The 25,779-nt window shown below is 41.8% G+C and overlaps 1 protein-coding gene across 1 annotated transcript; it reads left to right on the forward strand.

The window, feature by feature from the left end:
• The first annotated feature begins 6,027 nt into the window (after positions 1-6,027).
• On the forward strand, positions 6,028-22,585 carry LOC121539667 (lactoylglutathione lyase). Its single transcript, XM_041848337.2, has 6 exons — positions 6,028-6,204; positions 17,202-17,284; positions 18,774-18,914; positions 20,636-20,703; positions 21,104-21,193; positions 22,146-22,585. Exons 1-6 carry the CDS (start codon positions 6,136-6,138, stop codon positions 22,235-22,237), a joined length of 543 nt encoding a protein of 180 aa, XP_041704271.1. The 5' UTR covers positions 6,028-6,135; the 3' UTR covers positions 22,238-22,585.
• The last annotated feature ends 3,194 nt before the right edge of the window (positions 22,586-25,779 follow it).

Genomic DNA, 25,779 nt, shown 5'->3' on the forward strand with positions numbered 1-25,779 from the left:
CCATAGGGAAATGTGTTTTGCTGGCACAGGCTAAACAATAGAAAACATAGAGACACTGTAAAAACAATAATTAAAAGATTTTGGTCCGCTTTCCTGGACACAGATTAAGCATAATTCTGGACCAAAATTATTAGTCAAGGACTAGGCCTAATCTGTGTCTGGGAAACATGCAGCCCAAAGTGTTTCTCATCTTGACAATGCAAAGCTTTATTGGTGCCACAAGTAGTAATAATAAAAAATTAAAAACATATCTCTAATTCAAACAATTGCATCTCAAAGTGCTGTACAATCAATTGAGCATGTAAAGAAGTTGGCTCCAGGAAATAAAGTAGCACATCTTTCAAGTAGCATATACTGTATCATGTAGAGAAAATAAGGAAGGGAAGGGCTGCTGGGATACAATAGTAGAATTTGGTAGCTAGAAGGTGCTCTTTGGTAATGGGGTTAAATAAATAAAAACTAAGAGGACCAAGGCACTCAAACTCGTGTTTTGTCACGTTTCGGAAATGTTTCGATAGCATGACCTTCATATTTAAGTTTTTGTAACTAATTACATGAAGAGTGCCGTGTTTTTATTTTTTTTTGATAGCATGTACCATATCTTTCAAGTAGCATCTAATATCTTTCAGTAGCATTGGGCACATACAGTGGGGAGAACAAGTATTTGATACACTGCCGATTTTGCAGGTTTTCCTACTTAGAAAGAATGTAGAGGTCTGTAATTGTTATCATATCATGTTATCAAAACAAAAATCCAGAATATCACATTGTATGATTTTTAAGTAATTAATTTGCATTTTATTGCATGACATAAGTATTTGATCACCTACCAACCAGTAAGAATTCCGTCTCTCACAGACCTGTTAGTTTTTCTTTAAGAAGACCTCCTGGTCTCCACTCATTACCTGTATTAACTGCACCTGTTTGAACTCGTTACCTGTATAAAAAACACCTGTCCACACACTCAATCAAACAGACTCCAACCTCTCCACAATGGCCAAGACCAGAGAGCTGTGTAAGGACATCAGGGATAAAATTGTAGACCTGCACAAGGCTGGGATGGGCTATAGGACAATAGGCAAGCAGCTTGGTGAGAAGGCAACAACTGTTGGCGCAATTATTAGAAAATGGAAGAAGTTCAAGATGACGGTCAATCACCCTCGGTCTGGGGCTCCATGCAAGATCTCACCTCGTGGGGCATCAATGATCATGAGGAAGGTGAGGGATCAGCCCAGAACTACACGGCAGGACCTGGTCAATGACCTGAAGAGAGCTGGGACCACAGTCTCAAAGAAAACCATTAGTAACACACTACGCCGTCATGGATTAAAATCCTGCAGCGCATGCAAGGTCCCCCTGCTCAAGCCAGCGCATGTCCAGGTCCGTCTGAAGTTTGCCAATGACCATCTGGATGATCCAGAGGAGGAATGGGAGATGGTCATGTGGTCTGATGAGATAAAAATATAGCTTTTTGGTCTAAACTCCACTCGCCGTGTTTGGAGGAAGAAGAAGGATGTCACGATCGTTTAAAGATTGGTCGAACCAAGGCGCAGCGTGATAAGCGTACATGTTTATTATAACTGTGCAAACACGACAAAACAACAAACAAACGATACGTGAAGTCTTAAGGTTACACACAACAAACCTATACGGAACAAGATCCCACAACCCACTAGTGCAAACAGGCTACCTAAGTATGGTCCCCAATCAGAGACAACGAGCTACAGCTGCCTCTGATTAGGAACCACCCTGGCCAACATAGATCTAAATGATCTAGAAACTAAACATAGAAAACACAACATAGAAACTACACACCCTGGCTCAACATTTAAGAGTCCCCAGAGCCAGGGCATGACAAAGGATTAGTACAACCCCAAGAACACCATCCCAACCGTGAAGCATGGAGGTGGAAACATCATTCTTTGGGGATGCTTTTGTGCAAAGGGGACAGAACGACTGCACCGTATTGAGGGGAGGATGGATGGGGCCATGTATCGCGAGATCTTCCCTCAGTAAGAGCATTGAAGATGGGTCGTGGCTGGGTCATCCAGCATGACAATGACCCAAAACACACAGCCAGGGCAACTAAGGAGTGGCTCCGTAAGAAGCATCTCAAGGTCCTGGAGTGGCCTAGCCAGTCTCCAGACCTGAACCCAATAGAAAATCTTTGGAGGGAGCTGAAAGTCCGCATTGCCCAGCGACAGCCCCGAAACCTGAAGGATCTGGAGAAGGTCTGTATGGAGGCGCCCATTGTTGCTATTGGACATTGACTGTCAGAGATCGTAGACTGCAAGATCAGAAAATCAGACGAGGTAACAGTCTCTGGTCCACAACAAGAGTTCTCAACTTTATGATCAAAAGATACCTTGCCATTATGGTTGATTTCTGTTGTTTCAGGATCCAGTACAGTGTGAGGACAACCTCGCTGGACTTCCTGGAGTGGTGGTGTGGGGCAGAGGCACATATCCCATCAATCAGCCTCCTGTAAGTAAAATATAAAACAGTCTCTGAAAATGAGGCCAGTTCTGCTCCATAACAACAGTTCATACTCCGCACACACAGAAATCTACAGATCATATCTGACTGTTGTCTGGTAATCTGAGTGTGATTCTTATGTCTCCAGGTACTGCTTTCTCCAATGTATTGTAAGTAGACTTCTTGCTACTCAAACCTCTGTAAAACATTAATGTATCCAGTATTGTAAATGTAAATGCTAGCAAGGTTACCAGTCTATTTGCTCATCATGCCACTCCTTGTCATGTTTGGCACAAACAGAAGGGCCTTAGTCAGGGGGGTGACCAAGAACCCGATGGTCACTCTGACAGAACTCCAGAGTTCCTCTGTGGAGATGGGAGAACCTTCCAAAAGGACAACCATCTCTGCAGCACTCCACCAATCAGGCCTTTATGGTAGAGTGGCCAGACGGAAGCCACTCCTCAGTAAAAGGCACATGACAGCCCACTTGGAGTTTGCCAAAAGGCAACTAAAGGACTCTCAGACCAATATGGATGGTGTTAAGAGATAGATGGGAGGTGTTGAATGGAGTCGAAGGATGGGACTAATAACAACAAGATAACTAATGTAAAGCATACTGTGTCCATAATAAGTATATAGGTTATAGGTTGAGAGCTTTTGTGAAAGAGCACAGTTAGAAAGATATGGCATATAGAAGCAAACCGGATGGACATCATGGTGGGGTTGGAAAGAAATAAAGGGAAATATATATTTTTAAAGGATATGTATATATACAGTGAGGGAAAAAAGTATTTGATCCCCTGCTGATTTTGTACGTTTGCCCACTGACAAAGACATTATCAGTCTATAATTTTAATGGTAGGTTTATTTGAGCAGTGAGAGACAGAATAACAACAAAAAAATCCAGAAAAACGCATGTCAGAAATGTTATAAATTGATTTGCATTTTAATGAGGGAAATAAGTATTTGACCCCTCTGCAAAACATGACTTAGTACTTGGTGGCAAAACCCTTGTTGGCAATCACAGAGGTCAGACGTTTCTTGTAGTTGGCCACCAGGTTTGCGCACATCTCAGGAGGGATTTTGTCCCACTCCTCTTTGCAGATCTTCTCCAAGTCATTAAGGTTTCGAGGCTGACGTTTGGCAACTCGAACCTTCAGCTCCCTCCACATATTTTCTATGGGATTAAGGTCTGGAGACTGGCTAGGCCACTCCAGGACCATAATGGGCTTCTTCTTGAGCCACTCCTTTGTTGCCTTGGCTGTGTATTTTGGGTCATTGTCATGCTGGAATACCCATCCGCGACCCATTTTCAATGCCCAGGCTGAGGGAAGGAGGTTCTCACCCAAGATTTGACGGTACATGGCCCCGTCCATCGTCCCTTTTGATGCGGTGAAGCTGTCCTGTCCCCTTAGCAGAAAAACACCCCCAAAGCATAATGTTTCCACCTCCATGTTTGACGGTGGGGATGGTGTTCTTGGGGTCATAGGCAGCATTCTTCCTCCTCCAAACACGGCGAGTTGAGTTGATGCCAAAGAGCTAAATTTTGGTATCATCTGACCACAACACTTGCACCCAGTTCTCCTCTGAATCATTCAGATGTTCATTCGCAAACTTCAAAGGGGCCTGTATATGTGCTTTCTTGAGCAGGGGGACCTTGCGGGCACTGCAGGATTTCAGTCCTTCACGGCATAGTGTGTTGCCAATTGTTTTCTTGGTGACTATGGTCCCAGCTGCCTTGAGATCATTGACAAGATCCTCCCGTGTAGTTCTGGGCTGATTCCTCACCGTTCTCATGATCATTGCAACTCCACGAGGTGAGATCTTGCATGGAGCCCCAGGCCGAGGGAGATTGACAGTTCTTTTGTGTTTCTTCCATTTGCAAATAATCGCACCAACTGTTGTCACCTTCTCACGAAGCTGCTTGGCGATGGTCTTGTAGCCCATTCCAGCCTTGTGAAGGTCTACAATCTTGTCCCTGACATCCTTGGAGAGCTCTTTGGTCTTGGCCATGGTGGAGAGTTTGGAATCTGATTGATTGATTGCTTCTGTGGACAGGTGTCTTTTATACAGGTAACAAGCTGAGATTTGGAGCACTCCCTTTAAGAGTGTGCTCCAAATCTCAGCTCGTTACCTGTATAAAAGACACCTGGGAGCCAGAAATCTTTCTGATTGAGAGGGGGTCAAATACTTATTTCCCTCATGAAAATGCAAATCAATTTATAACATTTTTGACATGCGTTTTTCTGGATTTCTTTGTTGTTATTCTGTCTCTCACTGTTCAAATAAATCTACCATTAAAATTATAGACTGATCATTTCTTTGTCAGTGGGCAAACGTACAAAATCAACAGGGGATCAAATACTTATTTCCCTCACTGTATTTATGTGTATGTATGTATGTATGTGTATATATATATATATATATATGTGTGAGAGAAAAAAACATGGGGGATTGGAAGTGATGCAGTCAATTACATTGATGGAAGTTATAATCTATCTGCAATTTTAAAGCTGATCTATCCCCTAATAAAAAAATTATTTTTTTTATTTAAAAAATCCTGGTACATGCAAATGTACGTGGTGAATAAAGGTGTTTATGATTCTAAATATTATTTCCATTATACCCATTTTCACCAGATTTCACCTTTGACCATTGAAAATCTTCTTAAAAATCTAAACGTAATGTGACATCAGATCTAGCATGGATGACAGCCTTTAACACACAAAAAAATCAAGCACTCCTTTCAGGCTGATCTACTATTATACACTAGGTTCTATTTGTAACTCATTTCACCTGTGCATGCACTAGCCTACTAGGCTGAATGGTATTTAGTTGTACTATGCAGTCATCTTGTGGCAAAACGAATAAACTAACTTCCTGCTGTCTTCATTATTCCATATACCACGGAAAAGTTACTGCAAATTAATAAAAGGCTTTAATTCTTTCATGAGCCGTGTTAATATAGCAAAGTACAAATTAGACAGATATTGAGCTACGGCGCTTTAAATTACTGTACAGTCAAACATAATACGACGTAGCCGAAGATATGTATAACTAACCCAAGATAGTTCACCTGTGTCGTTTACAGCGGGAGCAAATGAAGCATAGTGGGCAGAACAAGTAAGGAGGTGGCAAAGCCAAACACGAGCTTGCGAGATCCTATTGGCGCGTTGTAGCAGTATTTGCATATTTCGGCTCAGTGAAGTGCGCGTGTGCACAAACTCAATTCGACCTCGCACTCCTTCTAAACAACGCAATTGTCTATAAAACTTAGTGCACTGTGTTCGTAACATATTCTAGTTTTGGGAACATAAAAATGTATTGAGATCAGATGTTTCATCGATGAGAAAAGTAGCAGAACGTCGGCCCAGTTTCACTTAGTTCCATCCTCTCCCACTACCCGCGACTGGGCTTCCTCTTACTGCCATATATGGTGAAAACGTTCTAAACGGTTGCTTCAGCTTTTTAGCCCCTGTGACGTTTCTGGGTTAGTTTTATCCCTTCTGTCTGACGTAGCTAGACGCTCCCAGTTGAGCTATTTTTGGAGTGGTTCTTCATTTCCTCGCTTCCTCCATTCAGTGGCCGCGCCTTGCTCGACGCACACACCGACAACCTAGCACTCCTCTGTCTTCTTCTAGAGGTACATATCCCAGCACAATGACCGACCAAGGGTTATCAGACGAGGCCGCGGCAGCAGCTTGCAAAGATGGAAACCCAATTACGAAGGTGAGTAAGTATAGGTAGCAGCCCACTCTTGAATTCTGCCCAAATGGAACTCTCATACTAAAGTTAGGCCCATAGGCCGGTTATGCAGTTTCATAGTTTGTGAGCCCAGGTGAATGTCTTCTGCCAGAAGCAACGTTTGTAAAAGTGAAATTGCTTTTACTGTTTGCGGCTTATTTATAGATTTAGTGCACTCTACTCATACACCGTCCGCAGTGCTATTGACTACGAAACTCTATACTTCGAAGTGACATTTGAACTTTGGAGTGGTACATCCTACCATGTATGTTTGTTGTCTCTGCCAGCACTGATAGTGTATGCAGTTGCAACACAGTAACTCACACAGTAGTGTAGATTTTTCTCCCACTCTTCTTCAGCTATTGACACACACTTATAGATAGGCAGCAAATGTACTTACTAAATTGCATTACACACATTACATTAAGTCATTTTTGTTATGTAATGATGCAGTTTTGGGATTATTATTATGTTTCTTTGCCAGCCAGACCTAGCCTAGGTCTGTGACAAACAAGTCGTGTGTTTAGAGCTTGTGTTATGCCCATCATTGAGTGGGAAAGTAGGCCAGAGCGGCCCTGTATTACTGATACTTGACTGTATATCATGCTACTACAAAATCCCCTCTACAGTATTTGTAGTTGCAACAGTTCTTATAAAAATTATCATATCGCACTCGTGCACATTTCCGGCTATTATGAAACGACGTGCTACCTTTTGTAGCGTTAATAATAATACTAGCATATTCTTTTAGCAGAAGCAGAGTTGTATAACACCAGGTCGGTTGCTCAGAAATAACACCGCTGCTTGCACGACGCTGCCAGTCATAAGAAGTGTATGCGAACAACCCTAGGCTATTGTATAAAGCTAGTTATAAACTGGGTGGTTCGAGCCCTGAATACTCCGCGTTGCGTCGTGCTTAAGAACAACCCTATCCGTGGTATATTGGCCATATACCACACCTCCTCGGGCCTTATTGCTTAACTATATCGTGGTATTCAAGCTGAGGTTAAACAACAAATGCAAACCGATATTTTCATTAGCTAGGTTACCTAGCTAACGTTAGCGTGTTTGTACAAAGTCCAGCAGCTAGCCTCTGACAGAAAGTAGCTAAAACCAGTATAAGCTGAACGCTAGCTAGCTAACGAACAGGCAAGTAAAGGTAGCTAGCCAATGAATGTAGTTTTGTTTTGATTATCTAGCTAGCTAACGTAAAGTTGCAACAGTCGGATGAGAGCTGACATCCCGGAGGACCTGAGCACTAGGACCATGCCTCAGGACTACCTGGCCTGATGACTCCTTGCTGTCCCTAGTCCACCTGGTCGTGCTGCTGCTCCAGTTTCCACTCTTCTGCCTGCGGCTATGGAACCCTGACCTGTTCACCGGACGTGCTACCATGTCCCAGACCTGCTGTTTTCAACTCTCTCTCTACCGCACCTGCTATTTCAACCTCTAAATGCCCGGCTATGAAAGGCCAAGTGACATTTACTCGTGATGTACTGACCTGTTGCAACCTCTACAACCACTGATTATTATTTGACCCTGCTGGTCATTTATGAATGTTTGAACATCTTGGAGAAAAATCAGGCTTTAATGGCCATCTACTGTTATAATCTCCACCCGGCACAGCCAGAAGGGGACTGGTTCCTCTCTAGGTTTCTTCCAAGGTTTCTGCCTTTTCTATGGAGTTTTTCCTAGCCACCGTGCTTCTACATCTGCATTGCTTGCTGTTTGGGGTTTTATGCTGGGTTTCTGTATAGCACTTTGTGACATCTGCTGATGTAAAAAGGGCTTTATAAATCAAATTTGATTGATTGATTGGCTAGGCGGTAACGTTAACCAACAAGCAAGGAAAGCTAGCTTGCTATACTTTGCCAAGTAAGGTTTTTCATATAAGACTGAAGTCATAATGTGTAAACTACTGATCTAGACACTTGCCTGTAATCGGAGCACAAACAAGCTAGCGAACGTCCTTGGCTGCTATGATAGCCAGTTAACGTTAGCTAGCTAGGTAGTGTTAGAAATTGCGTAATTCAAATCTGGTATTGGAATAAGATAACATAATCAAGAGATATTCAATCCAAGCTAAATTTATTATATGCAAAATGTATGTATGATAAGTATGATGGTTTGTATACGGGCTCACTGAAATACCATGCAGGGCAGACAGAGAACTAATCCATTGTTCTGAGTTCTTCTTCAAATACTCTGAAAGAGATAGTTCCCACTCTCTGCTGGCCAATCAGAGTAGAGACTGAGCGTGGTTTAGACTTACTCAGCCAATCCGTTGGCGCACCGGCTGGTCCCAGCCTCTTGGCGCTCCACCTGTTGCACACTGTTGCCAGGCATACGTTTTTATCATAACAACCTGTGGAGTTAGCACCCAAAAGACACCATTCCACTGTACTGTGAGTACCTAGTTCAAGGACGGTTCACAGACAACAAAGAGGCAGTTTTCGTATCCGTAAGAAATACAAGTCTTATCTGTCCTACCCCCTAACGTTCCTCACATGAATCACAGCCTGTTATGTGAAACAATTTATATCAGTATAGTACAAACCCATGCTTATCATTAATGCATTCCTTCTAAGCTATTCATCACATACAGATCCAATTATGAGAAAATAGAACCCCACAATAGGCAACGTTAGCTAACGTGTATGCACCACAATATATCATACTTTCTTACACAAAACATAGCTAGTTAACGTTAATTATGTTAAGTTTAAAACCACCAAACATGAAAACTGCCATGTTGCTCACATTCATTTGCATTGCACAGACCAAGCTACGGACCGGTAAGACGGGGTAGCCAGATTTCAGACAGGACAAACAATGCAGGTAGCTACGCTACATTTCCTCGACGAAGAACCAAGACCACACAAACCATAGCCGAGAATACAAATTTTAAGCTAGTTATGAACCGCATATAGTAAATGGTTGAACCCCAAACGCACATGTAAATGAACCTCAGCTGTGCATGCTAGCATCAATTTACCAGACTCTACTGAGAGCATCGCTGTTTCAAACGTGTAGAATATATTCCAGCTCCTGCATAAACTCTCTCTTGCCGTCTTGTCATTCTTATAATTCAAATTTGTGCTGACTGATCAACACAGTGTCAAGTTATTTTAACCTCTTAAGGATCGGACCCTTAAACATTTTTTGGGCCTAAAATGACATACCCAAATCTAACTGCCTGTAGCTCAGGACCTGAAGCAAGGATATGCATATTCATGATACCATTTGAAAGGAAATGTGAAATTGATGTAGAATATAACACATTAGATCTGGTAAAAGATGATGCAAACAAAAAAACATGCGTTTTCAATTTTGTTGTTCCATCATCTTTGAAATGCAAGAGGCCACGATATAATATTGCAGTTTAGTCGCAATTTAGATTTTGGCCACTAGATGGCAGCAGTGTGTGCGCAAAGTTTCAGATTGATCCAGTGAAGCGTTGCAATACTGGACTATTTTGTATGAAGTCTGCCTAAATGTGCCAAATTGGTCAATTGATACATTTTCAAGTACATAACTATAGAGGACCTATGAAAATGATATTGTAATACAAAATGTACGTTTACACACTCCCAGGAACATACTGTAAATTGGACAATGCAGTTAGATTAACAATAATTTAAGCTTTCTGCCCATATAAGACATGTCTATGTCCTGGAAAGTTTGCTGTTACTTTCAACAGTCATGCTAATCACATTAGCGCACGTTAGCTCAACCGTCCTGTGTACAGGACACTGATCCCGTAGAGGTTAAAGTGTGTTCACAGAAAATCTGAAGTCGCCATGCACAAGTAAAATGTAGTCGGGGCTGCACATGGTGCACCAGGGTAAAACAACATCAGAATCATTGCTTGCAGGACATGCTGGGTGCCAGCCTGGTCTCATACACTAGATGAAACATAGTAAATGTAAGATATGTTTGGTATGGTTACATAAGACCGACGGTTACATGAGGCAAAAACGAGGGTGGTTGGTCGGGGTGAAAGGATGGGCGTGTAAAGCGTATGTCTAGCAACCCAAAGGTTGCATGTTCTAATCTCATCATGGACAACTTTAGCATTTTAGCTAATTATCAACTTTGCAACTACTTACTTTTTTTTTTTTTAGCTACTTTGCAAATACTTAATGTTAGCTAATCCTTCCCCAAACTTTAACAACTTTTAACCCTAACCCCTATCCTAGCTAACATTAGCGGTAGCCACCTAGCTGTAGTGGGGCAGGTTGAGAGCTTCAAGTTCCTTGGTGTCCACATCACCAACAAATTATCATGGTCCAAACACACCAAGACAGTCATGAAGAGGGCACGAAAAAAGCCTATTCCCCCTCAGGAGACTGAAAAGATTTGGCATGGGTCCTCAGATCCTCAAAAGGTTCTACAGCTGCACCATCGAGAGCATCCTGACTGGTTGCATCATGGCCTGGTACGGCAACTGCTCGGCCTCCCACCGCAAGGCACTACAGAGGGTAGTGCGTATGGCCCAGTACATAACTGGGGCCAAGCTTCCTGCCATCCAGGACCTCTGTACCATGCGGTGTCAGAGGAAGGCCCTAAAAATTGTCAAACACTCCAACCACCTTAGTCATTGACTGTTCTCTCTGCTACTGCATGGCAATCGGTAACGGAGCGCCAAGTCTAGGTCCAAAGGCTTCTTAACAGCTTCTACCCCCAAGCCATAAGACTCCTGAACAGCTAATCAAATGGCTACCTGGACTATTTGCATTGTCCCCGCCCCTCTTTTACGCTGCTGCTACTCTGTTTATTATCTATGCATAGTCACTAACTCTACCTACATGTACATATTACCTCAATTACCTCAAAAAACCTGTGCCCCCGCACATTGACTCTGTACTGGTACCCCCTGTATATAGCCTCGCTGCTGTTATTTTATTGTTGCTCTTTAATTATTTTTATTTTTAACTTCAGTTTATTTTAGGAAATACTTAAAACATTTTTCTTAACTGCATTGTTGGTTAAGGGCTTGTAAGTAAGCATTTCATTGTAAGGTCTACACCTGTTCGGCGCATGTGACAAAGATAATTTGATTTGAAATTCTTAACATATAATATGCATTGGAAATGTGTAACATATTGTACAAATTGCAATTTATAACATATCACTGCGAAATGGATGATGGACATCCACAAATTAATATATACACTACTGGTCAAAAGCTTTAGAAAACCTAATCATTCAAGGGTTTTTCTTTAGTTTTACTATTTTCTACATTGTAGAATAATAGTGCAGACATCAAAACTATGAAATAACACATGTAGTAACCAAAAAAGTGTTAAACAAATCAAAATATGTTTAATTTGAGATTCTTCAAATAGCCACCCTTTGCCTTGATGACAACTTCGCACACGCTTGGCATTCTCTCAACCAGCTTCACCTGGAATGCTTTTCCAACAGTCTTGAAGGAGTTCCCACATATGCTGAGAACTTGTTGGCTGCTTTTCCTTCACTCTGCGGTCTTATTCATGCCAAACCATCTCAATTTGGTTGAGGTCGGTGGATTGTGGTAGGCCAGGTCATCTGATGCAGCAGTCCATCACTCTCCTTCTTGGTAAAATAGCCCTTACACAGCCTGGAGGTGTGTTGGGTCATTTGTCTTGTTGAAAAACAAATGATAGTCCCACTAAGCCCAAACGAGATGGGATGGTGTATCGCTGCAGAATGCTGTGCTAGCCATGCTGGTTAAGTGTGCCTTGAATTCTAAATAAATCACAGACCGTGTCACCAGCAAAGCACCCCCACACCATAACACCACCTCCATGCTTTACGGTGGGAAATACACATGCGGAGATAATCCATTCACCCACACCACGTCTCACAAAGACACGGCGGTTGGGACCAAAAATCTCAAATTTGGACCAAAGGACACATTTCCACTGGTCTAATGTACATTGCTCGTGTTTCTTGGCCCAAGCAAATCTCTTCTTCTTATTGGTGTCCTCTTAGTTGTGGTTTCTTTGCAGCAATTCAAATCAAATATTCAAATCAAATTATCTTGGTCACATGCGCCGAATACAACAGGTGTAGACCTTACAGTGAAATGCTAACTTGCAAGCCCTTAACCAACAATGCAGTTTTAAGAAAGAATACCAACAAAACCCACAAAAAATACCTATTGTGAGGCTATATACAGGGGGTACCGGTACCGAGTCAATGTGCGGGGGCACCGGTTAGTCAAGGTAATTGGGGTAGAGTTATTAAAGTGAATATGCATAGATAATAAACAGAGTAGCAGCAGCGTAAAAGAGGGGTGGGGGGGGCAATGCAAATGGTCTGGGTAGCCATTTGACTAGATGTTCAGGAGTCTTATTGCTTGGGGGTAGAAGCTGTTTAGAAGCCTCTTGGACCTAGACTTGGCGCTCTGGTACCGCTTGCCGTGCAGTAGCAGCGAGAACAGTCTATGACTAGGGTGGCTGGAGTCTTTGACAATTTTTAGGGCCTTCCTCTAACACTGCCTGGTATAGTCCTGGATGGCAGGAAGCTTGGCCCCAGTGATGTACTGGGCCGTACGCACTACTCTCTGTAGTGCCTTGCGGGCGGAGGCCGAGCAGTTGCCATACCAGGCAGTGATGCAACCAGTCAGGATGCTCTCGATGGTGCTGCTGTAGAACCTTTTGAGGACCCATGCCAAATCTTTTCAGTCTCCTGAGGGGGAATAGGTTTTGTCGTGCCCTCTTCACGACTGTCTTGGTGTGCTTGGACCATGTAAGTTTGTTGGTGAAGTGGACACCAAGGAACTTGAAGCTCTCAACCTGCTCCACTACAGCCCCGTCGATGAGAATGGGGGCGTGCTCGTTCCTCTTCTTTTTCCTGTTGTCCACAATCATCTTACTTTACCTCCTGGTGGCGGCCCGTCAGGAAGTTCAGGATCCAGTTGCAGAGGGAGGTGTTTAATCCCATGGTCCTTAGCTTAGTGAAGAGCTTTGAGGGCACTATGGTGTTGAATGCTGAGTTGTAGTCAATGAATAGCATTTTCACATAGGTGTTCCTTTTGTCCAGGTGTGAAAGGGCAGTATGGAGTGCAATAGAGATTGCATCATCTGTGGATCTGTTGGGGCGATATGCAAACTGGAGTGGGTCTATCTAGGGTTTCTCGAATAATGGTGTTGATGTGAGCCATGACCAACCTTTCAAAGCACTTCATGGCTACAGACGTGAGTGCTACGGGTCGGTAGTCATTTAGGCAGGTTACCTTAGTGTTCTTGGGCACAGGGACTATGGTGGTCTGCTTGAAACATGTTGGTATTACAGACTTAGACAGGAAGAGGTTGAAAATGTCAGTGAAGACACTTGCCAGTTGATCAGCGCATGCTCGGAGTACACATCCTGGTAATCCGTCTGGCCCTGCGGCCTTGTGAATGTTGACCTGTTTAAAGGTCTAACTCACATCGGCTACAGAGAGCGTGATCACACAGTCATCTGGAACAGCTGATGCTCTCATGCATGTTACTTGCCTCGAAGCGAGCATAGCAGTCATTTAGCTCGTCTGGTAGGCTTGTCACTGGGCAGCTCGAGGCTGTGCTTCCCTTTATTGTCTGTAATAGTTTGCAAGCCCTGTCACATCCGACGAGCGTCGGAGCCGGTGTAGTACGATTCGATCTTAGTCCTGTATTGACGCTTTGCCTGTTTGATGGTTCGTCGGAGGGCATAGCGGGATTTCTTATAAGCTTCCGGGTTAGAGTCCCGCTCCTTGAAAGCGGCAGCTCTACCCTTTAGCTCAGTGCGGATGTTGCCTGTAATCCATGACTTCTGGTTGGGGTATGTACGTACAGTCACTGTGGGGACGACGTCATCGATGCACTTATTGATAAAGCCAGTGACTGATGTGGTGTACTCATCAATGCCATTGGAATATGTTCTGGGATTCTTCCGGTCTATGCTAGCAAAAGTCCTGTACCTTAGCATCTGCTTCATCTGACCACTTTCTTATTGACCGAGTCACTTGTGCTTCCTGCTTTAGTTTTTGCTTCTAAGCAGGAATCAAGAGGATCAAATTATGGTCAAATTTTCCAAATGGAGGGCGAGGGAGAGCTTTGTACGCGTCTGTGTGTGGAGTAGTTTAAGTTTCCCTGCATTAAAGTCCCCGGCCACTAGGAGCGCCACCTCTGGATGAGCATTTTCCTGTTTGCTTATGGCCGTATACAGTTCATTGAGTGCGGTCTTAGTGCCAGCGTCGGTTTGTGGTGGTAAATAGACAGCTACGAAGAATATAGATGACAACTCTCTTGGTAGATAGTGTGGGCTACAGCTTATCATGAGATCCTCTACCTCAGGCAAGCAAAACCTCGAGACTTCCTTAGATATCGTGCACCAGCTGTTGTTTACAAATATACATAGACCGCCACCCCTTGTCTTACCAGAGGCTGCTGTTCTATCCTGCCAATACAGTGTATAACCCGCCAGCTGTATGTTATTCATGTCATCGTTCAGCCACGACTCGTTGAAACTTAAGATATTACAGTTTTTAATGTCCCGTTGGTAGGATATTCATGCCTGTAGTTCGTCCATTTTATTTTCAAGCGATTGTAAATTGGCCAATAGTATCGATAGCAAAGGCAGATTAGCCACTCGTCGCCGGCTCCTTACCAAGATCCCTGATCTTCTTCAGCGATATCTCCTTTTCTTTCTACTGCGAATGACGGGGATGAGGGCCCTGTCGGGTGTCTGGAGCAAATCTCTATCGTCCAACTCATAAAATAAAAATTATTTGTCCAGTTCAAGGTGAGTAATCGCTGTTCTGATGTCCAGAAGCTCTTTTCAGTCATAAGAGATGGTAGCAGCAACATTATGTACAAAATAAGTTACAAACAATGCAGAAAAAACATAAAATAGCACGGTTGGTTAAGAGTCCATAAAACGGCAGCCATCCCATCCGGCGCCATCACAAGAATCGACCATGAAGGCCTGATTCACACAGTCTCCTCTGAACATTTGATGTTGAGATGTGTCTGTTACTTGAACTCTGAAGCATTTATTTGGGCTGCAATTTATGAGGCTGGTAACTCTAATGAATTTATCCTCTGCAGCAGAGAACTCTGGGTCTTCCTTTCCTGTGGCGGTCCTCGTGAGAGCCAGTTTCATCATAGCGCTTGATGGTTTTTGCGACTACACTTGAAGAAACTTTCAAAGTTCATGACATTTTCCGTATTGACTGACCTTCATGTCTTAAAGTAATGATGGACTGTTTCTATTTGCTTATTTGAGCTGTTCTTGCCATAATATGGCCCTATTTGGTAAAAGACAATCTTCTGTATACCCCCCCTACCTTGTCACAACACAACTGATTGGCTCAAACGCATTAAGTTCCACAAATTAACTTTGAAGAAGGCACACCTGTTAATTGAAATGCATTCCAGGTGACTACCTCATGAAGCTGGTTGAGAGAATGCCAAGAGTGTGCAAAGCTGTCAAGGCAAAGGGTGGCTATTTGAAGAATCTCAAATAAAATATATTTTGATTTGTTGAACACTACATGATTCCATGTGTTATTTCATAGTTTTGATGTCTTCACTATTATTCTACAATGTAGAACATAGTAAAAATAAAGAAACCCTTGAAGGAGTGAGTAGGTGTTCTAAAACTTATGACCGGTAGCGTACCATACGACACGTAACATATCATACTAAAAGGAGTATTTTGGGTTTACATTGGATATACTTACAGAATAATACGAAATAATGAGATCATGTTGCAGCAGCGTGTAGTCAAAATAAAAAATGCTTGCCAACTTGGTTAACTGCACGATTATATGAGTCAGTTTTCAACAAATCAACTGTATAAAGAAACGTGCAATCACTACTGAGTGAATTAACAAAATCAATTTGGAACGAATGCTTCCAGATTTTTAAATGGTCTGTCGAAGTCAGTGTTGAGAACGGGATCCAGTGTAATGGTTAGAGTTCCCACCTGTGGATCAGAACATTGCAGGATCGCCTCCTGGAGGAGATGTTTTGACCATTCTTTCGTCAAAAGTTTTGACAGCCCCCTCCCGACACACACATTTATTTTAATTTATTAGGTGGCTCTCATAAGAGCCTTTGGGTTCGTGGAGTGGCAGTGAGTGTGGCGTGTGTACTGTGTGTGTCTTGCTAGAACGGAGGAGAGACCAGCTCTCAAGGCCTTGATACATTGGAAATTTTTTAGGCAATGTTGCTGGCAACTGAATGGGATATGAGACACTTGAGCAATTAGCACATGGACATGAATAATAGATTTCATATGACGCATAAATTAACTTAACTAAATGTCCCCATTTATTTACTAATCGCCTATAGCTTGTTGTTGCCTGCCACATCTGTACTGGAATGTATTACCTAACAGACAAGCAACAGAGGTCTTACTGCTGCCCTGGGCATCCACTCTACCTACTGCCAGTCAAGTCAATGGCAATGCAGACAAAAGGATATCTAGATTTAGAAAACGTTTTACTTCACAATTCTAAACAAGGAAGTGTAAAGCTAGCAAGCTAGTTAAACATACAAAAGACAATCTAAAACTAAAATGTACAATCTACATGGCTGGCTAGCTAGCGAATTAGCCTGTTTGTCCCATTGACTTAGCATGGGTTGCAGTTAGCATGCTAAATCAATTACATTTGTGGCAGTTAAACATGAGAATCTGAACACAGTATGTCTGTATTAACGTATCATTACAAAATATTGTAGTGGAGCAACATATGAGAGGTGAATGGTCAACATTTCAATTCAACATGGGAGTTGTTTTTTTCTCTTGCCTCAGCACAGCCATGTTTTCCTAAATACTTTGGAATAGCAGACCAATATCTGCCCTCTGATTGGAGGATTCCTACAAATAGCCTACTAGGTGGAACTGACAAACGATGTAAATTCATTTACAGATGTACCTGTTTTTCAATGCTCACTTCTTTTTGAGGTGAAACATGAGTCCTAGAATTGGGAATAATTCATAGAATTGTGAATTCTGTGGTGTTCCAGGATTTCATGATGCAGCAGACCATGCTGAGGGTGAAGGATCCGGTGAAATCCCTGGACTTCTATACCCGGATCATGGGAATGACGTGAGTGCCAACCATATCCCCACCAATGTTATGTGTCTGGTCATTGGATCACAAGAAATACAGTACCTCTGCTCTCTCAAATAAAATGTTAACTAGATGAATTTTATGTAAAAGCCAAAGTAAATTGATTTAGGACGAACAGTTATAAAAATAGAACGAGCTGGAGGCACTTATTTAGTAAACAATTACTTAATAAAGTGAGTTATTTTGGGCAAAATGCTACGATAAACTAGCTTTGGTACCTGACTGGTCCTGCACTCAGCAATGCTACATTGGTCTTGGAATGACGATGACAAGTTGGTTAAAGCATTAACCTCTACGGGATCGGTGTCCCGTATACGGGACGGTTGAGCTAACGTGCGCTAATGTGATTAGCATGACTGTTGTAAGTAACAGCAAACTTTCCAGGACATAGACATGTCTTTATATGGGCAGAAAGCTTACATTCTTGTTAATCTAACTGCACTGTCCAATTTACAGTAGCTATTACAGTGAAGAAATACCATGCTATTGTTTGAGGAGAGTGCACAACAACAAAACTTTTATCACAGCAACTGGTTTGATACATTCACCTCTGAAGGTAAATAATGTACTTACATTCAGTAATCTTGCTCTGATTTGTCATCCTAAGGGTCCCAGAGATAAAATGTAGCATAGTTTTGTTTGACAAAATCCATTTTTATGGAGTCTCTGGCTCCACACCCACCCTGCCCGGCCATCTAGATGTGTGAAAGTTAGTGTATAAGCTAATGATCCATCATGTATTACATTACTGGGAGTGTGTAAACTTACATTTTGTATTACCATATAATTTTTGTATGTTCTCTATAGTAATGTACTTGAAAATGTATCAATTGACCAATTCGGCACGTTTGGGCAGACTTGATACAAACTTTGCACATACACTGCTTCCATCTAGTGGCCAAAATCTAAATTGCGCCTAAACTGCAATATTATATTGTGGCCTTTCTCTTGCATTTCACAGATGATGGAACAAAAAAAATTAAATGCATGTTTTTTTGTTTGTATTATCTTTTACCAGATCTAATGTGTTATATTCTCCTACATTAATTTCACATTTCCACAAACTTCAAAGTGTTTCCTTTCAAATGGTATCAAGAATATGCATATCCTTGCTTCAGGTCCTGAGCTACAGGCAGTTAGATTTGGGTATGTCATTTTAGGCAAAAATTGAAAAAAAGGGTCCGATCCTTAAGAGGTTAAACAAATGGCATAACCCTGAAACCAGCCTGAACTCTGCGCTCAACACGTATTGAGCGCAGCTGTCAGGCTTGTTCATGAGGCTACCTACTGGCACCCTCGCTGACAATAAGCAAATGGTAAAACACTACAATCCTCCTGACGCATCAGTATAGAGCAGATACTTAGCAAAATTTATTTTGCTCAGTCTGTCATTTTCTAATATATAGTGCTCTTTTCTCCTCAAATGCAGTCATTCAACATGGGTACCTTTTGTCTCTTCCCTCAGGTTACTGCAAAAGTTTGACTTCCCCTCCATGCGCTTCTCCCTTTACTTCCTGGGTTACGAGGACAAGAAGGAGATCCCTGGCGACGTGAAAGAAAGAACGGCCTGGACCTTCTCCAGACGAGCCACCATTGAGCTCACCCAGTAAGGCCGCTTTGGATTTTGGGCGATAGGCATTAAATCGCAAAAGCACTCCTCACTATTCACAAGAGGCTTGGGCATGATCAGAAGGTTTATGATAGGGGACTCTTACTCCAGTCCTAGAGAGGTACTACAGGATGTGCAGGGCAGGGTTTCATTTTAGCAAAGCAGAACCACGAACCATAAAAATACCACAGGCTGATGATCGCGGTTCAGAACGAAGACAATCATAAGTTGATTCCTTGAAATGGTTTTGTTAGTGCTGGCATGGTGCGAATTACGGAGGAGCCAGGGGGGCTCAGCTCCCCTGAATGAGACGTTGGCTCCCCTAAATGCAACAAAAGTCAAACTTTGGGGGGTCTCTAAATAATGCCAATTTAACCATTTATCCTATTTGTTTAAAATGCAGTGGTAAATATGAAAATGAAATGAACACCCCCACCTCTGTCATGGTTTAAACCATTTATGTATGTGGTGGCACTGTCCATTCAGTAGTGCTGAATATTTTGCCTCAGCTGAGCTCCTTCGCATAGATTTTCCTCATTTGCTATGCATCCTTGATAAAAAATGGCCTTCATTCCAATGTATTAGATGCATCTGTTGATTTATCATTGTTTGCTTTTTTAAGTCAGCTGTTTATAGCGCTCATTGCTTTGTTTTTCAGGTGCGCGCGGGTAAAAAAATTGTTTTGCTGGATCACCTGATAATTATTGACAATATTACTAGACAACTAGCCTACAGCTAGACACCAATGCGCATCCAATCCATCCAACAAGTATACGTTAATGACAGTAGGCCAATAGTTGACTCTTTCAGTTAGAAGCATTCAATTTTACAATGGCATACATTATTTTGGATTTGTGTGCCCATGAGAACTGTTTTTACGGCAAAACATAATGTATTGTTACGTAGGTATAGTTACACTTACAGTGCTTTTTCCGTGATCTCCAAGATATCTGATTCGTACAGGGTTTAAGTTCAATGTTCTAATTAAATTGCTAAATGCTTAATAATGACAAATGACACTGTCATTAATATAAGGAAAGAAATGTAGCGTTATGTCACACGATCTGTGAAGACTCCAAGCATTAACTCATTAATTATGGACAACTCATGAACGAGGGTGTAAAACATGCTTTGATTCAACTCATGTATCATATTGAATGTAGGCTACCTATTCTGCATGTTCGTGTTTAAATTTAGCCACCCTTTAAAATTTTTTTTTTTTTTAAAGCATAGGGAGTGTTACTTTTTCACCGTGAGCGGCAATTAGTTTACCCACTTAATTTAAAAAATACACTGGCTACCGGTAGGCCTATTTGAAGTTCACGGTAATACACATTGTAGCCTAGCGTAATAAATTGACCTTGTGTGTTTAGGGTGACCATACTGTTTTTCCCGGGACAGTTTCAGCCCCCTTTCAGGTGTCCCAACTTATCAGGCTACAAAAAATGTCAATTTGTCAGCCAGACACACATGTCTATTTTGTAACAGATGTCTATTTCCATTCATCAAATGGCGTGAGTAGACATGCAGTTTGGATGCTGGAATTATTTTGGAATGGACGAACATGCCTACTTTTTGAAGTTATTTGTTTGACAATCAGATAAATGTCTTGACGGGTTGTGTTCATGCCACATTAAAATGTTATTTATTTTTGTGTTCTTACATTCCTGTAATTGATCAATAAAGTTGTATTGAATTATTTTTTCTGTGCCTCCTAGTAACTGGGGCTCTGAGAGTGATGATAGCCAGTCTTACCACAACGGCAACTCGGACCCTCGTGGCTTTGGTGAGTCTGTACTCTACACTGAAGCTCAGTAATCATCCCCCGCTTTACATAAAGTCTGCTGGAATAATCCATTATTTGTCAGTTACAATGCATTGTAAGACTTCACATTGACATGTTTGACCCACTTTTTTCTTATTGTATATCTGTAAGACATTAAACTTTAAAGGCCCATGCATGCTTATAAAAAGTTATAAAGCATTATATCTGCAAGCTTCCTTGTTACCCACCCTGCCATTTATATATGTTTTGGCTTGTTATTCATCCCAATGGATAAAGTCTTTGTTCAAGACTTGGAGAACAGCTGGGGGTATTTCTGAAAGTCGTTGAATTGAGTTGATTGAATAACCGCATAAGTGACGTAAACTAGTTAGTCAGCAATGTTCACTCTCACTCATCATAGGGCACATTGGAATTGCGGTGCCTGACGTCTATGCTGCCTGCAAGCTGTTTGAAGAGCAAGCAGTCACCTTTGTCAAGAAGCCCGATGATGGTAAGAGTAGCCCCACAGTACTACTCATCCTTGGCTTTTTTGTAAGCAATATCCGGGTGTGTGTGAAACATTTGCTTGGTTTCATTGAAAAATATTTATGCCAGATGCATAAACAACAACTCTTGAGGATTGTTGTGCTAGCTAAGCTGCTGGTATTCTCAATGGTGTTAGTGTTCATAGCTTAGCATGTTGCCAAACAGGTGAGGGAATCACCATTTAAGAGTCATTTTATATTTGTCTAGAGTTCTCTGTACAGTCATACTCTGTCATGTCAGGTAGTTAAAACATCAGATTGGGCTACATGTAAACATTACTAGAACTGTCTTATTTAAATTGGCAACATGATAGATACTTTTATGTGAAATCAATGGAGGCACTTGGAGGCAGTTTTGGTCAATAACATTACCACTTCATGGCCACATTGAGGGCACGTGATTTCTTATTCAACATGTCAGAGAGGCATGTTTGTTCTACATGACATATCAAAGTTCACAACGTTGTGCCTTGCTGAACGTGGCCCAGGTGTTACTGTTGGCGGGTATGACTAACACCTTTTTAATGTGTATCGCTTCAGTCACAGGGAAATCCATCAGCCTTGTGTTTTTATGGTTATTTGTGTGTGAAACTAGGCAGAGAAAGACAATGTCCATTTACTGGAGCTTACAAGAAAAGTGATTTATTGTAAATTCAATAAAGTAAATGGACATTGCAATTATTCTATAAATAACTTTTCTTAGATGCAACAATTAGTTCATTTAGGATATTTCTTCCTCTGGAAATGTTTTCATTCAGCTCGTGTGCTCTTTGGATGTTTATTCTACTCTTGCTCCAATGTGTATCCTGACATAGAAATGCTCCTGATCATATTATCTCATGGTGTTGTCTTCTACACTACTCCATTCTCTTCTCTCTCTTTACCCCTCTATCGCCCTCTACTCTGCTCTTCTCTCAGGTAAAATGAAGGGGCTAGCATTTGTACAGGACCCTGATGGCTACTGGATCGAGATTCTCAGCCCCAACAACATGGTCTCCATCACCTCTTAAAGAGGCAACAAGGGTTCCCTCCCGACGGGATACAGTGCCGTGGCGTCATTTGGGATGTAGATTTTGCCAACAATTTAGGAAAACCAACCCAGTTCCACAAAGGATACTTATGGGAGTAGCAGTGACGGGGACAGAAGGACAAGGCTCACTTTTCTATTGTCATGAGAGCTCGTGGCAATGAAATGCAGCCCGGCATTGGGCAAAGGGACAATCGTAAAGAACTAGGGTTTGATTTCTCATTGAGTTTAATGGCCTAGCATAGGTTCGGCTGACATTTTGTTTGTCTTCAGCGACGCCTAACTTAACCTTCTAATGTGCAGTAAAGCTAAATGCCACTGTTCAAAGCTACAGTTACTGTTGTCTTTTTCTTTAATTTAGTGGTAGTCTTGGCAGATTGGATTTCTGCTGTGGATGCCACCACCATGCTGTCTAATGAAGATGTCATATTGTGGAGTCTACCTTTTCTGCAGACTTATACAATCAACAAACCTGTCTTTTCGGTTTTACTAGTCCTGGGCCCGGTTTCCCAAAAGCATCTTAAGGCTAAGTTAATTGTTACAACCATAGGATCCTATGGTTCTAACGATGAACTTCGCCTTAAGATGCTTTTGGGAAACCGGGCCCAGGGGCTGTATCCACAAAGAGTCTCAGAGTAGAAAAGTTGGTTGTGAGTGCTGAGAAGAGACATTTTACTCTGGAGCAAATTAGGGTTATGTGCCTTGCTCAAGGACACATTGACAGAATTTTCACCTTGACAGTTCGGTATTCGAACCAGTGACCTTTCGGTTACTGGCCCAACACTATAACCGCTAGGCTAACTGCCGCCCTATAACCACAGGCTAATAAATTATCAAATTTATTTCGATTATTTCATTAACCTACATCATGTTATTTCAAATATCCATTTGGAGTGCAATAACATGTTAAAATATGCCTAAATTGGGCAATTAACACAGGCCTAGATGCTTTTAACTTTGATTTTGTAAGATTAATAATGTATATGCAACATTATAGTCAAGTGATCCGATGCCAACTTACCAAAGCGTGTTGATATAACTAACGGGCGCAACTTTGGTTTTAGAAGTGACAGCTTTAATATTGCAGATTGTGGCTTACATCAATGTAATTGTCTGCATCATTTCCAATCCCCCATATTTCTTTGTAAATATATATATTCTCCCCTAATTGGATTAAACTAATGGACAACAACAGTGAGGCTTCTACTTCCAGCTTATATATACATTTTACAGAAGTTATCTTTTGTTTGTTTTTAGTCCCATCCTTCAGCTCCACTCAACCCCTCCCATCTATCTCTGAACACCATTGCCATATTTTTTCAACTGTGCTGTTTCACAAAAGTTCTGAATCTTTCTATTCTCAGATTCTAGTACACCCTCCATATAATTAATATCATATGCCTAATAGTACTGTAGAGCTCTTTTTACTTGCACTCAATATAGCTGGGTCACCCAGTCCTGCCCCTAGGGGTCCACGGCCCTGTAGCGCCCCAACACACCCCACTCAGCTTTAGGATCTTAGTGAAACATTCATTATTGGTTTCAGGTGTGTTAGGCCAAGGCCAGAGCGACAACAGTACAGCAGACCCCCAGGGCCAGGACTGAGCAGCCCAGCAGCTAGGGATTGTCTGAATAGGTACAGTACCTCCCCTGACGTGCGCATGTTTTCAGTACAGACTCCTTTTGTCATACAGTATTCCATATAAGGCATCCAGAAAGACCTTATGGAAGTTTCACAGTATAAACAAATCTAGTGATACTGTACATAACTTAACAGTTCTTCCATACATTGTGGGGGGATAAACAACCTTCCAATTAATGGCAATGCATCTATTAGCCACTATAAATGCTAGGTTACACAGTTTCTTCTGATAAGTCTCCAGTAGCAACATTTCCAAACAAAAACAGGGAGAAGGAAGAATCTGTAGACATGCTGAGATACTCTTTTCCAGCCTTCACAAGACCACAACATATGCAAATATGTCCCGTTTTGTGCTTTAGACCTCCAGCAGAATAATACAATGTCTGAGTGCATGATTGTTTAACTGGCATTAGGTACATTCTATGGATGGTCTTAAACTGCAGTAATTTATGTCGGAGATGATATGAACGTGACTGGTCATTCTAACATATCTGTATCATCATCAATAGCGTCTCCCAGGTCTTCCTCACATTTTTGTTTTTCATGTTTCGTGTCATCATGAAAAGCCTCAACACTTGATACAGTTTGGAAATCAACTTTGGAGGTTTGTCTGACTGCCTTAAAATAGCATCTGGCTTGTCCAGTGTTTGCTGGACAGAGAGAAAAGTGTTTATCTGCAAAAAATCACTTCACCTCTGTCACAGACTGGTCTTCCCTGGATGCCTGACTGCCGAGACCTCTGTCACCATCTGATCCTCCTAAAATTAGGCATGACAAAGAATTACCTTGGTGTACATTTATACATGATATAATCCAAGAATATAATCAATGGTTCAATTATTGAAATGACCATAATGCCCAGATCCCAGACTGTAGCTTTAAGCTTAAACTGCTGTCCTGTAGCTACTGTAGGTCTACCCATCAATTCAAGATGGAACTTTGTATCATTCACTGAATAAACTGCAAAATTGAGCTCCGTATACTGGTCTTCCATGACTGTCTGACCCTGCGGGGACCCCTGTCACCATCTGATCCTGCGAAGACATGATGAGCATAGTGTTGTGTACTGACTGCACTAGAGGGCTGGATGCCTGCGGGACTTGCGGGTCCCGACAGAGATCATTGCGACGCGGTCTGCATTTTTCATGCTGCAGTCGGGAGCGGGCAGTCAGACAGACGATTTTGAGATGAAAATATTTTTTGTTGTCTCAGATTATTTTTGAAACGGTCCTCTTTCTGCTTTGTATGCGTTAGCCTACCTATTGTATTAAAAGCACTTTTTTTTGGCAGTACTCACACACAGAATTCGCTGCTTCAACTGCAGTACCTCTCCTAGTTGGGCGTGAGAGTTCAAGTGTGAATAGTATGTGTGGTCTCATTGAAATAGAGTAGGCTGTCTACATGGGCGGCGAATCACGTGGCAGTTGAATATGAAATTATCTTAAATATGATTAGACTGTAGTTTACTACAGTGTATAAATAAATATTGATAATGAAAAAAAGTGGAGGGCGCTCAACCAAAGTGCAATCAATTTTTTTTGTCATGATTGAAAAGGAAAAGGTACAACGCGCACATAGGTTAGGCTACTATGGTGAGCGAGTATTGCGCCTTTCCATTTTCAATAAGTATGGATTACCCATTTATTTGTCTCTGCCTGCAAATCGTCCACCTAAAAGGTAGGCTTTATCCTATAGGACTATGCAAAACGTAGCAAGTGTCGCTGTCATCATTCTCGCTGCTTCCAGTTCAGTAGCAACACCTACGAGAACAGGTGCGCGTTCTCAATTAAATAGAGTAGGCTATAGACTATGTATACACACCTATATTTCTCCGTCTGAAAATTTTCCCACTCCTAAAAGGTAGGCTATAAAAAATAACTCGA

This window comes from Coregonus clupeaformis, chromosome 34 (assembly GCF_020615455.1).
Source record: "Coregonus clupeaformis isolate EN_2021a chromosome 34, ASM2061545v1, whole genome shotgun sequence".
In the NCBI taxonomy this organism is placed as follows: Eukaryota; Metazoa; Chordata; class Actinopteri; order Salmoniformes; family Salmonidae; genus Coregonus; species Coregonus clupeaformis.

What these genes read in the sequence shown, in the direction of transcription:
- LOC121539667 (XM_041848337.2), top strand. Translation starts at nt 6,136, where the DNA reads ATGACCGACCAAGGGTTATCAGACGAGGCCGCGGCAGCAGCTTGCAAA. An exon ending in ACCCGGATCATGGGAATGAC is followed by an intron (nt 17,285 to 18,773) that starts GTGAGTGCCAAC and finishes CTCTTCCCTCAG; the next exon opens with GTTACTGCAAAAGTTTGACT. An exon ending in TGTCAAGAAGCCCGATGATG is followed by an intron (nt 21,194 to 22,145) that starts GTAAGAGTAGCC and finishes CTCTTCTCTCAG; the next exon opens with GTAAAATGAAGGGGCTAGCA.